This window comes from Macrobrachium nipponense, chromosome 23, assembly GCF_015104395.2.
Source record: "Macrobrachium nipponense isolate FS-2020 chromosome 23, ASM1510439v2, whole genome shotgun sequence".
Lineage (NCBI taxonomy): Eukaryota > Metazoa > Arthropoda > Malacostraca > Decapoda > Palaemonidae > Macrobrachium > Macrobrachium nipponense.
In genome coordinates, this window is record NC_061090.1 from 30,387,602 (window position 1) to 30,400,757 (window position 13,156).

Sequence of the window (13,156 nt, forward strand, 5' to 3'; positions counted from 1 at the left end):
ACGAACTTTGAGTAATGCCTACAGTGCACCACATGAGGGTGCACTGACGGCACTAACCTCCCACGGGAGATCTCAAGTGAATTCAGTGAAGTATTGTGAAGTATTCACATTCGTTCAGAGGCTGGTTTGGTTGAAATGGTAACAAAAATGTCTGTTCGATCATTCCATTATCTGTGACCAACTGATAAAACGCCTTTTGAATGATTTAAGTCATCTTAAATGAACACTATTACTATTTACATAATATTTCTACGGTTACTCTTATGACTGGTATTTTACTTCTTTATCAATACTGTGAATATTATCAATTTAAGAGTTTTTCCACATTCAAATTTCGCATTTAGCCCTCTGGAACTACCTGGAATTTAATCATATACAATCTGTTCACTAATTATTATAAATGTTAATGCTTTTTTTCTATTCTCAGTACTATTACTGTTACTACCATTATAATGATTACTATCTTTTATAACACTTCAGCAACTGTGTGGATATTGCCGATTATTCTTTTTTTTATCATGTTATCTCATGCATCTGGATTGTGTATGTTACTGTCTGTATTTTGTGTACTCCATGTATATATAGCCTTGAGGTGAAAATGAAATTTATTATTATTATTATTATTATATAACAACTTGTCACATTTCAGTCGCGGATCTAAATGGTGTCTCCCGTCTGTTCTAAAACGTGATATTTACGCAGCTCTTCATTGTCAGCGTCTTAAAAGTTCCCGTTTTGGGGGAACACTACTGCATTTCAATGACACTGCTCTCTCTCTCTCTCTCTCTCTCTCTCTCTCTCTGGGTCAAGTCGTATACCCCGCAGACGTTTTCCGAAATTAATTATTCACTGACACAAACAGCCGATAATGAATGTTGCTTTTGTGAATGCTCGTATAATTGTTCTTGGGAGAGCATTCTCTCTCTCTCTCTCTCTCTCTCTCTCTCTCTCATCTCTTTTTGTCTACACACACCCATTTACATATATCATATATAATATATATATATATATATATATATATATATATATATATATATATATATATATATATATACATACATATATATATATATATATATATATATATATATATCTATATATAACATATATATATATATATATATATATATATATATATATATATATATATATATATATATATATATATATATATATATATATATATATATAAGTAAGCGAATGCCACAAGAAAATGATAGTCAGGAATCAAAGCGCTTTCGTCTTTATTAAGACATTGTCAAGGAACGAATGAAATACAATTGGAGAGAAAGTTCTCAGGTACACAACAAGATCAAGAATACCAGATGGTTAATTGTCAAAAGGGTAAAAATTGAAGGGATAATCCAGGATTATCGGATATCACACGGTCACAAACCTAACCGAAACTACAAAGTATCCGTACAGTCCAAATCATGTAAAAACTGAATATATTAATTTTGTTGCTTATATTTATCTACAACTTTTTTCATTATGAAGGCATCAAGTTTAAATAAACCAAGACTAGAACATTTCCATTATTTGACTTGTGTCTATATATATATACATATACATATATACATACATACTACATACATATATATATATATATATATATATATATATATATATATATATATATACCTATATATATATTATATATATATATATATATATGTATGTAGTATATATATATATATATATATATATATATATATATAACCATATATATATATATGTATATATATATAGGTGTATAAACACCGATTTATGTAGACATCTTGTGCACCGACTTAACGAGCATCTCGAAGTACCAGCGTAGCGTGAAATCATTCTTCGAGCGAAGACGAATTTAAGCTTTAAATAGAGGCTGTTCAAGAGAGAACTTGAGGAGGAACTGCTTATAGTAGCAGTAGGTAGCGTCTGTCCCGCGGTTCTTAAAGGCACAAGTTATAATCTCGTCTCCTTTCGCCGCCCAAGTTTCGAGTTTCGACTGAAAAGACGCAGTTCCGAATTAATGCTGCTCCAGGATGCTGCCAGGGCGTCGATGTTTTGGGGTTTGTAAGGAGAGAGAGAGAGAGAGAGAGAGATTTTGTCGGTTGTAGCCAGTATTTATTCTATAAATTTCGCAACATATTATTCTGAGGTCCTTCATACACAAACACACACACACTCCTTAAATGTATCTGTTGAATTAAATAAATCTGAATGTATTTCGCTTGAATTAAGTGTATTTTCATGGTGTCTATGTATATATACATATATATATATGTATATATATATATATATATATATATATATATATATATATATATATATGTATATATATATATATATATGTGTGTGTGTGTGTGTGTGTGTGTGTGTGTGTGTGTGTGTGTGTGTGTGTGTGTGTGTGTATGCCAAGAAAATTCATCTTTTTTTACTAAAAGGATTTATATATATATATATATATATATATATATATATATATACATATATATATATAATATATATATACATATATATATGCATATATATATATATATATATATATATACATATAAATTCCCCTTTGCAGTGCCATTTGACTATTGCCGCGTTAATTAAATTTCTCTGTTAATGAAGACTGACAACAGGACATTTTCAATTCATGTGCTTTTATGTACCTTCCCGTCAGAACTCTGGAAATGTGAAGAGAACAAAGTTGGTTTCAAATTATTCCAGTTCCGGCAACATCAACAAATACTTATCTGTATGAGTTTTGTAGGATTTATTACGTTGTATTTATGCTTAAAAAAAATAAGGTAATTCAAGTTGGTGAAAATGCATTTGTTGTTTAAATTTTTTTTTTATAATTATATCTTCTACAGTTTTGTTTGTAGTAACTTGTTTATCTGGAAACTTTGATGTTAAGTGAATCGTTTTTCATTTCACAGCCTTTATCAATGTCAGGTTTTGTTTGAGAGAGAGAGAGAGAGAGAGAGAGAGATGTGTACTTTTGATAGATGAGTCAGTCTATTGTATTTCAACAAAAACTCTTGCGCATGTTTCAGCTATTCGTGACGCCCAAATTCGACACCGTGTGGGAAAAAAATAAAAACTGACACTTCAAAATAAACATTCTCACGTTTCCGTCGATCTCAACAATCAATCACTTACCTGAAAGTTGCTCGACTTTAGAGGGCCGAAGCCAGGGTTGAGAAGGCCGTGGGGCTCGCAACATCACCCCCAAAAGGTTCGGTAAATGTCGAGATCTCCCGGTACGACCACATCTAAGGGGGAAAAAGGAGATTAAAAATTGTTAATATTTTCAATTCGAAAATAAGTGAAAATTAAACTGCTAGTATTATTTTGCAAAGTCATGAAAGAACAAGGAAAATGACACCAATGTATATTCTAAAAACAATCAGGAAAATGACTAATGCATATTCCCAAAACTAGCAGGAAAATGACAAAAATGCATATTCTCAAAACAATCAGAAAATGACCAATGCATTTTATCAAAACAATCATTAAAGTGACACCAATGCATATTCTCAAAACAATCAGAAAATGACACCAATGCATATTCTCAAAACAATCAGGAAAATGACACCAATACCTTTTCTCAAAAGAATCAGGAAAATGACACCAATGCATATTCTCAAAAGAATAAGGAAAATGACACCAATGCATATTCTCAAAACAATCAAGAAAATGACACCAATGCATATTCTCAAAATAATCAGGAAATTACACAAATGCATATTCTCAGAAAAATCAGGAAAAAGACACCAATGCATATTCTCAAAACAATCAGGAAAATGACACCAATACATTTTCTCAAAAGAATCAGGAAAATGACACCAATGCATATTCTCAAAACAATCAGGAAAATGACACCAATACATTTTCTCAAAAGAATCAGGAAAATGACACCAATGCATGTTCTCAAAACAATCAAGAAAATGACACCAATGCATATTCTCAAAAGAATCAGGAAAATTACACCAATGCATATTCTCAGAAAAATCAGGAAAATGACACCAATGCATATTCTCAAAAAATCAGGAAAAGGACACCAATACCTTTTTTAAAAAAAAGTAGGAAAATGACACTGCATTTCCTCTAAAGAATCAGGAAAATGACACCAATGCATATTCTCAAAACAATCAGGAAAATGACACCAATGCATTTTCTGAAAACAATCAGGAAAATGACACCAATGCATATTCTCAAAACAATCAGGAAAATGACACCAATGCATTTTCTAAAAAAAATCAGGAAAATGACACCAATGCATATTCTCAAAACAATCAGGAAAATGACACCAATGCATATTCTCAAAACAATCAAGAAAATGACACCAATACATTATCGCAAAACCATCAGGAAAATGGCACCAATGCATTTTCTCGAAAGAATCAGGAAAATGACACCAATGCATTTTCTCAAAACATCAGGAACTGACACCGATGCATATTCTAAAGAATCATATAAATGACACAATACATTTTCCTCATAAAAAATCAGGAAATGCACCAATGCCTTTCCTCAAAAGATCAGGAAAATGATACATGCATATTCTCACTAACAATCAGGAATGACACCAATTGCATTTTCTCAACATCAGGAAAATGACCAATTACATTTCGCAAAACCATCAGAAAATGACACCAATGCATATTCTAAAAAATCAGTAAAATGACTACCCATAACTTTGTCTCAAAAGAATCGGGAAAATTACACCAGTACATTTTCTCGAAACAATCAGGAAAATGACACCAATGCAAATTCTCAAAACAATCAGGAAAATGGCACCAATGCCTTTTCTCAAAACAATCAGGAAAATTACACCAATACATTTTCTCGAAACAATCAGGAAAATGACACCAATGCATATTCTCAAAACAATCAGGCAAACTAAGACTCCAGAGCCTTTGCATTCCAAAAAAAGGAGAAAACTAAAACAAAAGAGGCTTTTACACCGAACTGCAAAGGGATCGAGACTTTAATTGAAAATTACCGAAGCGTCGAAAAGCGAGAATAAATGGGAATAGTCCACGAGAAGAATGTTTGTAAAGGATGAGGAGGAGGAAGAGGATGAGGAGGAGGAGGAGGAGGAGGAGGAGGGAAAGGAGAAGGGAAATAGAGGAATCAGTGGAAGGGTTACTGCATTCTTTTCAAGTAAAGGGAATAATGAAGGAATTCATGACGTCACGAAGTGGAATCGTGACGTCACTAAATTACATTCGTGACGTCACAAGTGAAATTCGTTGCGTAACAAGTGACATTCGTGACGTCATGAAATGTAATCGTGATGTCATGAAGTATTATTCGTGAAGTTACAAAATAAAATTCATGACGTCACCAAGATAGAATTTATGACGCCACAAAGTGGAATAAGTGGAATTCATAACGTCACAAAGTGGAATGCGTGACGTCAGAAAGTGGAATCCTCTATCAAGGGTCTCTTGATTTAGAATTCACTAAACTGATTCTGTCTCTGCCTCTGATTTACTGTTTTAGTTTTTTCCTATTTTTTTTTTTTTTACAATATTTAGATTGCTATTGTATTATAAATTATATAATTACTTACTTTCTCACTCTTTGTCTCGAATACATAAATTCTCCCATTACACCGAGTTCTTATTTGCACTGCTGTTCCTGTTGCATTATGCACGCGCTTTGTACCGTAGTTATCCAAGATGCTGTAGATTATTAATGCATGCGCTTTGTACCGTACTTATTCAAGATACTGTAGATTATTAATGAAGGCACACCATTACTGGCTTCATTTTACAGAAAGAACATATATATCATAGAATAAGCATATCTAATAGCACTGAAAACTAACGTACGAATAACTTGATCTTATAAAAAGTGCAATACTGACTATAACGAACAGAAAAAATTTAACGAATCTTGACATCACTGGAACAAAACCTTAGGAAAAGGCTCAGAGAGAGAGAGAGAAGAGAGAGAGAGAGAGAGAGAGAGAGAGAGAGAGAGAGAGAACATTCTCCAGTGGTACATATATAATACTTTCACCTCCTTTGTTCTTAACGATGTTCTAAGTGACGGTTCGAGTTCGGGAACAAGGGAGAGAATTGATGTCTCGGTCAAATGAATTCATTAACATGCAAAGTTGGAAGGGCGGTTGTCCTGGAAGTGGATGAGAGAGAGAGAGAGGAGAAGGACGAGAGAGAGAGAGAGAGAGAGAGAGAGAGAGAGAGGGCTAAGTTTTGAAGTGTCCACCTATGGGAGTCAGGAATATGATCCTAAAGTGTTTACATAATATTCACTGCTTCGTAATTGTTGACACACACACACACACACACACACACACACACACACACACACACACACACACACACACGCATATATATATATATATATATATATATATATATATATATATATATATATATATATATATATATATATATATATATATATATATATATATATATGTGTGTGTGTGTATACATATACATGTATATATACGCATATATACATTAAGCTACAAATGTCCTTTAATATCCAATTCGCTCTACCTCGGAATTAATTATGTTAACCGAAGGGGAATTTCTTAGTTGATAATAATTTCATCCTCTCGTGTAGCTGGCCGAGTCGGTAACCTCACTGACGTCCTGATTTCTCTTCTGTGCGCTGGTTCGAATCCACGAGAGGACGAAATTATTATCAACTAAAAAATTCACCTTCGGTTAATATATATGTAAATATATTAATTCCAAGGTAGAGCGAATTGGATATTAAAGGACATGTGTAGCTTAATGCGCGTATATGAATCATTGCAATGTGATAAAAATTCATATACGTATATGTGTATAAACTTATATCATTGTCTTCCCTTGCGTGACATAAGGGACATTGGGACACCACCACCTCTCCCCCCACACAAAAAATAATCAAAAAAAAATTTAAAAATAAATAAATAAAAAATAAAAGAATCCAACTCCCAGCCCCGCGCAGCCCCCCCCCCCCCCTCACCCCCCTCTAGTCATTTTTTTTTTTTAAAATTATAAGAAACTAAATGAAAATTTCCAGAAGATTTAAGCTGTACGCGACCACATCAAATCCTATTCCGGCGAATAATAATTCTGCCTGTGGGTGTTTGAGAGTTTAATTGGACCGGCCAACTTCCAGACGAAAGTTGTTTACGAGGTCGAGTTATTAAACAAACAATGTTTTAATGCTGCGCTGATTGCGCGAAAGTGCCTCCTAACCCCCCTCCCCCCCAAAACTAATTGGCCAACTACCGGATTTCGGAGTCGGAGAAGAGCCTATTTACCCGGTCTTATTCAAAATCTGAAATCATACATGAATTGAATATTGAATTGAGGCCAAAGCCTTTCGACGTAAAAGTCTCATGATAGCTAATGCAATAAATCCTCTCCTTTTAGTGTCAGCAAAGAGGAGCGCTAACTTTAGCTAACTCGGCAACTGCTCATCCCAAACCCAGTTGACGAATTAGCGGTTGCATCCAGCTTTCCAACTTCCAATTCTTACGTTTCCAAAATAGGCCTTACTGCCAGTAACGATCTGTCTGCCGGCGTGAACACTTACGGCAGTGATCGCGGTTTTATTCCAATTATTTTTTAAAGGTAAATGGATATTTATAGTTTTTTTTTGCGTAATTCTCGTTTTGCCTATTCACGTAGGATAGATTTCAAGAATGTCAAGATATTGATGTTCCTTGCTATTCTTATTTCATATATATATATATATGGATACTATATATATATATATATATATATATATATATATATATTATATATATAGTATATATATATATATATATATTATTGTGTGTGTACGTGAGTATGTATACTTGCAGCGAAAGTGCACAAAAGACGAGTTTAATGCTTGGTAAGCATTTACCCAAAAGAATTAAAGTAAATTTAGAAAATCACTTTTGTATATAGATTTTATTTGTTTGTTCTTTAAAATCATCTAACGAATCAGCGTGAAATCTCGAGCACTATCTTATTTGACAACGATCATAAAAATCTATAAATGAAAATAACTGTCTTAAGAATCATTCACTTAACCAGAATTACTATTTCATCGTGTCATTCCAAAGATAAATTATTTTATATCTCATTATCGCCAAATATCAATCGAGAGAGAGAGAGAGAGAGAGAGAGAGACTAGAGTTATTCTATCGGCCGTCCCAACTGACAGGTAATTACGCCAGTAAGGTCATTCCTTCCCTAACAGTGAGAAATGTTAATTGCAGGAGCCAATTTATCGCAGCGCTGCCGTTTGACAAATGACTGTAGAAAAGCGACCAGGTCGTTATGATGGTCGTTGTAAATCGACGAAAAAAAAACGACCGATTTTGCGAGGGTTGAAGTATATTTTGTTATACAGGCTGATCTCTCGATTAAAGAAGACATATAAAGTATTTAGTAGCTTGGAGGAATCGGCGTTTTTGGGACAGTACTTAAAAAGGTTTATGAATATTATATCTACTTCTCTTTCGGGCGCGTAGATCGTAGACGAATTTCGTTGTCAAGTAAACAAAACAAAGTTTAAACATAAATCACTGGAACGTAATGATAGGGGTGTGTATGTGTATGTATTGTGTGTTTTGTGTACGCTAGGGTGGGGAGAGTGGGGGTGGATAATGAATAATACTCAACTCTCTCTCTCTCTCTCTCTCTCTCTCTCTCTCTCTCTCTCTCTCTCTCTCTCTCTCTCTCTCTCTCCGAAATTCTTATCAAATTAACCTTTTCAACTGCGAGATTTTCTAGTTGCATAAATTCCACTTTATGAACTATATATTATAGTTTCCTATACTTTCAACTATTCATTACTCATCAGTAATATAAACTCCACATTATAAACTATGTATTATAGTTAACTAAATAATTTCAACCATTCATTATTCATCGTGATTACTGGCATAACTAGTTCTCTTATTACGCGGTATTTATTTCTTCAGTGAATACTACTGACTTTTTCTCTTTAGTTTTTAGGATGGATGCCCTTTACCTCTGCGAATTATGTCAAGGTCACATGGGAATGATTGATAAGCAGCCTCGAGTACTCAGCTGTGGCCATACGTTTTGCTCCCTCTGCATTCCCAAATTCTCCACAGAAGGGAGATGTGTCTGCCCAAATTGCAAACGTCAACATTATTCAAAAGCCTCGGTCGAAATACCCGTGAACCACGCTCTCGTCAGAATCATGCGGGCCGAAAGGTACTCTGCCGGTAGGAGTTCAAAAAACGGCAAGGTTTCGTCTCCTAGTTCAGAGGAGAAAGTGACTGGTTCTGACCCTGGTCCTGAGTCACAAGAGAAGTCTAAACCGTGGTCAGCAGCTACCCAATTTGCTGGCAAAGGTAATGACTTCGTTCTGTCCACTGGGGAACCACCACTCCAGAATGCCGGAGAGTGCCACAGACACGGCACATATTGCATTTTCTGGTGCAAAAGTTGCAAAGAGTGGATTTGCCCAGAATGTTCCTCACTCAGCCATTCGCCCATACACTGCGAAGTCCTCTCATTGAATGAGGCAGTTAACTATATTAAGCTGGAGGAAGATTGTTCCATCAGGAACACTGTCCAGCTGTTTGACAGCAATGCCTTCAAGTACCGTGAGAAGCAGTCGGCTCTAAGGGGAATGAGAGAGAAACACAGAATCTTGGTCAAGGAACTACAGAGCCTCGCGACCAAGCATCAAGAGGCAGCTGCAGAAATGGAGAAGCAGATTAGTCTCATTGACCGGAGTCTTGCTGAAGGACTTTCAACTCTGCTGACGTTGCTGGAATCACAGGGTCTGTTGCTGGCAGCCCAGACTTTGCAAGAGCTTCTGGCATCACGTCACTTGGCCCAGATAAACCAATGCAAAATCTTGGAATTGGCACGACCCTGGACTTGTAGAAGACACTAAAGAAATAGTCATTTCTAAAAAGGTAAGCTGTGTGTTGAATGGTCTGTAAAAAGTAATGGCAGGAGATTCTGTTATTTTCATATATAAAAAGGCTACCATTATTGAAATCTAGACTCGATTATGAAAGGGATTTTCCTTAGAAACAGGAATGGAAAAATTCATTTTGATTAACTATTTGATAGCTAAGTAGTAATCTTCCATATTCTACCTATAATAACTTGACATATTTTTCTCGTGGTCCCCAGTCAGGGTAGGCTGAACACTGTCACAGTGATTACTTATAGTTACAGAATTATCAAAATAAATTTGACTAATGCATCATTAATCTTTGATCCTTTGTGTTTCAATTTCCTGTTGGGCAGTTTTTTTCCAAGTCATAATTTCTTGCGCTGACTGCAGAAATCATTATAAAGTATCAGAATATTTTGACAGACCTCTTGTTAATTGACGTTTAAAAAATGTTTAAAACCTCTTACAATGAACACTACAAATTCATGTATTATTCTTGTATAGAAAGTCTTGAATGAACTATTTTGAAATAATGAAATATATATCTCAGAGATTTTGAACAAAAGAGCAGTGACAGAATTTGTCATTGGGAATAATAAGCGGTTTTCATAGTTGCAGAAATCCACCAGTGCTGCCATATCTCTTGTGAAGTATTTCATGGCTTCGCCCAATAACACTACGATTAGCTCAGCTGTGAGGGAACTGGCTAATGTATCAGCAGAGGTAAGGGATGGGGTAGTTACAACAGGAAGCTATCAGTTGTAAAAATTAAGTTCGGTACCCTTACGAAGTTGTAGGGGAGCTTAGTAGCCCGTAAACCAAGACTACTCCTAATGGATATGTATACTGTATAACCTATTGTTTACCATGTCATATTGCCATCTTTTATTTCACAGGAGGTTCATTGACTGTTAAGCCCCGCCCACATGGTCGAACTTTGCTCGACGAACTCTGTTCGATGTAACGCCAGAACGGGCTGAGTCAGAACTTCTCCCACTGTATCTGTGCTTCTGACATCACATCGAGCAAAGTTTGTCAAGCAAAGCTCGACCGTGTGGACGAGGCCTAAGTTACGATCTCATTTTCGATTCTTTGTCCTCAAAGTCACGACTACAAAACCTCTAGATTATCTGATGCGAAGTAAAGTAAGATTATCGTGCTAGCTTCCATTAAATGTCTGGTAAATGGTATGTTAACTTGGGAGTAAGAGCTGAGCATTATCTAAAAATATTAGTTTTCTTTGAATCACCTTTAACTTTCAGCATCAGTGTTAAGAGTCCCTTTCATTTTCCAGGATGAGCCTGATGTAACAGAGACACTGAATCGCATCATGGAAGACCCTACATGGGAGAATGTCTTAGAGGAAGCTGCTGTTGAGGGGTCATTTGAGGGTAGTCCTTCGTCCTTCCTGGCGAGTGGACACACCCAGCAAACACTTGGAAATTCTATAGTCCCTGTAGAGAATTCCGTTCATGTTGAGAACTTGATCGATCTGTTTACCGGAGAAGTAACAGGAGAGGAGGAGAAGAACAGAATATGTGTAGCTACAGTGTCCAAGCAAGAATCACTGGAACAATGTTTCACAAGCTTGGTCAAAAATGTGGGAGTGGATGAGCAAAGAGTTGAGAAGCCAAAACTGCCTCAGGAGGATATTAAACGGGAGGTAACCTTTCCTTTATACCCATGGAGGAGGGTACCAAAACGACCAGACTTCACAAAAGGTGGCGTTGGAAACCCTGACTGCTTTCTTGGAATACCCAGCAGCCCTCAGGACGTTGGTGTCCATGAGGTGCCCACGTCTCCTCAGACTAACGGCCTTCATGAAGTACCCAGATGCCCTCGGGCTAATGAATCTCCACACAAAAGGAAAGACAGAGAAGAACATCTATCAGTCATCGGAATAAACAAACAAGTCATTAAAAGGGAAAGACTAGGGGAGAGTAGCTGGAGTTGTAAGCCTATTGAGTCAAACACTAACCCACCTGTGAAATCAGAGGCAGCAGTGATAAACTCTGCAAGTCTTTACCCAAATCTGCAGGAGTCCTTCAGTGAGGGCACAAGTTCAAGAGGATCCAGTCACGAACACCTGTTTTACTATGCTCTCGGGGGGTTTGAAAGCTCTACTGAAAGCTCTAGGGGCGAGAAACGAGAACGGTCCTGATGAGGAATTTGGGGAATAGGACAATCTGGACAATGGGACTGGTATAAATTCTAGATCAGGGGGTTTCCCAGCAATGGGACTCGAGGCATATGAACGAGTGATCAATATTGAAAAGGTATAAAAGGTAACCATCAAATAGATGTTCCTTTGGGACTGTTATGCAACTATACGATATATATTTGCAAGCTCACATAAAGGGAGCGAATGATCAACCGTCGCAGGATGGCAAGTAGCTAAAATTGGTGCAACAGAAGGTGTTTATAAAACTCCAGTAGTTCTGCACAAAATGAGCTCGAAGGAGGAAGTTCAGCGGACTGCCAAGACCAGGAAATGAAATAAGAGTAATTCGTAGTTTTAAACCAGACTGAAAATGATGACGTCAGAGAAGAATGTCCATTTGAAAGTGAGCGAGTCATCTGGATAGAACGTCTGTAGATGGGTTGGACGACCAAGATATGGAAAGAAAACTGATAGCTTACTCGGGGGGAAAATTAAACTAGGAATTTTTTAGAGCTTTAGCTGTATATGACTATTTTAAAGACGAATGGCCTTCATACGGGGCAGTTGTATGTAAATTTTAATCCAGATTATACACTTCTTAGGAATTTTATCAATAAAAATGTCATTACAACTGATGTTAGGAAGACGAGAAGGCGTGGAAAGCCTTTCATTCTGAGATTTTGTGACAGTTACGTTTATGAGTTTAAATGCAGTTTTAATTTCTTATATGCAAAAAGTAAGTTCAGATTTTATTACAATTTGTTACCAAAGAATTGTTTTTTTATTACTACAGATACATCTACAAGAATAACCTATTTCTATATACTTCTGAAACATAATTGGTCTTCAAGAGGTTTCGTACTTGTTATCTTAAGTCATTCAAAACTATCTTAAGCTTGTGCTGTGTTTACACCAAGCGGATCGATTCAATTCACGAAGAATCAACACGATTAATGATTTATCTTTTTACACCAAGCGAATCGAATCTATTCAATTGACGAAGAATCAACACGATTCATGATTCGTCTTGATCCGCCACACTAATTTCAGTGTAACAGTTTCCACCGAGCGAATCGGCATGATTCGAATTGTCTCGACTCGCTTTGT

The 13,156-nt window shown here is 36.1% G+C and overlaps 1 protein-coding gene across 1 annotated transcript; it reads left to right on the forward strand.

Moving 5' to 3' along the window:
* Positions 1 to 7,469: 7,469 nt before the first annotated feature.
* LOC135196384 (uncharacterized) lies at positions 7,470 to 12,728 on the forward strand. The gene is made up of 4 exons (XM_064223180.1): positions 7,470 to 7,586; positions 8,957 to 9,901; positions 10,501 to 10,611; positions 11,183 to 12,728. The coding sequence occupies exons 3-4, from the start codon at positions 10,546 to 10,548 to the stop codon at positions 12,047 to 12,049; spliced, it is 933 nt and encodes a 310-aa protein (XP_064079250.1). The 5' UTR covers positions 7,470 to 7,586; positions 8,957 to 9,901; positions 10,501 to 10,545; the 3' UTR covers positions 12,050 to 12,728.
* The last annotated feature ends 428 nt before the right edge of the window (positions 12,729 to 13,156 follow it).